This window comes from Penaeus monodon, chromosome 21 (assembly GCF_015228065.2).
Source record: "Penaeus monodon isolate SGIC_2016 chromosome 21, NSTDA_Pmon_1, whole genome shotgun sequence".
Lineage (NCBI taxonomy): Eukaryota > Metazoa > Arthropoda > Malacostraca > Decapoda > Penaeidae > Penaeus > Penaeus monodon.
In genome coordinates, this window is record NC_051406.1 from 4,437,934 (window position 1) to 4,438,951 (window position 1,018).

A 1,018-nucleotide genomic window follows, 5' to 3' on the forward strand; every position below is an offset into this window, starting at 1 on the left:
TTTGTCCCCTACGTCCACTTGGATATGGGACTAACTTTGACTGATTACTAGGAATTTGAGACATGACCATTCTGACTGACACTTTTCACACACTTATTCCATGCCAGGTAGGATTTCTCCAGTGAAAAATTATAAGTGCCGGAAAGTTATATTTCTGCTTTCTAATGAACAAATGTTTGGTGCGCATGACTTTCAAATGACATGGCATGGATACTTCTCATTTGGCATTTGGACCTGGTTTACTACAATGTGATTAGATGTCACCCAGCATGAGTGGGTGAATTTCAATATCTAAGCAAAATTCTTGATACCAAAGCTCTTTTCAGATATTCTTCTCTTTACATCATTAAGAAAAAGCAACAGCAGTGCAAATAAATAAAATAAATTCTAAAGAAAATTGGAGATTATTATCCTTTGCTACAGCTGGTCAAAAGCCATAAATAAATTAAATAAAAAAAATGATAAGGTTCAATACTGATGTTTGTGACCGAGATACAATTGTCAGATCAATGACCTGTGTCTGTTCTTTAAACATGTTACTTCCATGGTTGAAGCCATAAAAGAACAAGAAAGAAAAAGTGTTGAAACTACTCACCTTCGAAGACTTCAGGAGCCATCCAGGCAGCAGATCCTCGGTTATCAGACATAATGGTACTGAGTTCACAAGCCGTCCCAAAGTCACAGACTTTCAGGATTTTTGCTCCTTTTGTAAGAAGCAAATTTGGAGGTTTGAGGTCCCTGTTTGGAAAAGATTTCTCTTCAATTTTTATTTTCACAGTCTCAAAAAAACATATACATAAAATAACACTCAATACAAAACAAAAACATCATGGTCATCTCTCACCTGTGCAGCAAAGGCCGTGGCTGTATGGAGTGGAGGTAGGCTACAGCCTTGGCACACTGCAATAACCATGAAATGCCATGGGCCAGATTGTATTCTGTGTTTGGGGAATTGTGTAGCACTGAAAAATAGAGAAATTTGCTGCAGTTAATCTTTAAAGAATGTGTATCTTCATAG

General features: G+C 37.0%; 1 protein-coding gene across 1 annotated transcript in view; it reads right to left on the bottom strand.

Moving 5' to 3' along the window:
* LOC119586132 (mitogen-activated protein kinase kinase kinase 7-like) overlaps positions 1–1,018 on the bottom strand; it is a gene marked incomplete in the record, with an annotated part of 88,760 nt that overhangs the window by 78,137 nt on the left and 9,605 nt on the right. Inside the window, 2 exon segments of the mRNA XM_037934824.1 lie at positions 596–738; positions 845–962. Coding sequence (XP_037790752.1) covers positions 596–738; positions 845–962 — 261 coding nt within the window.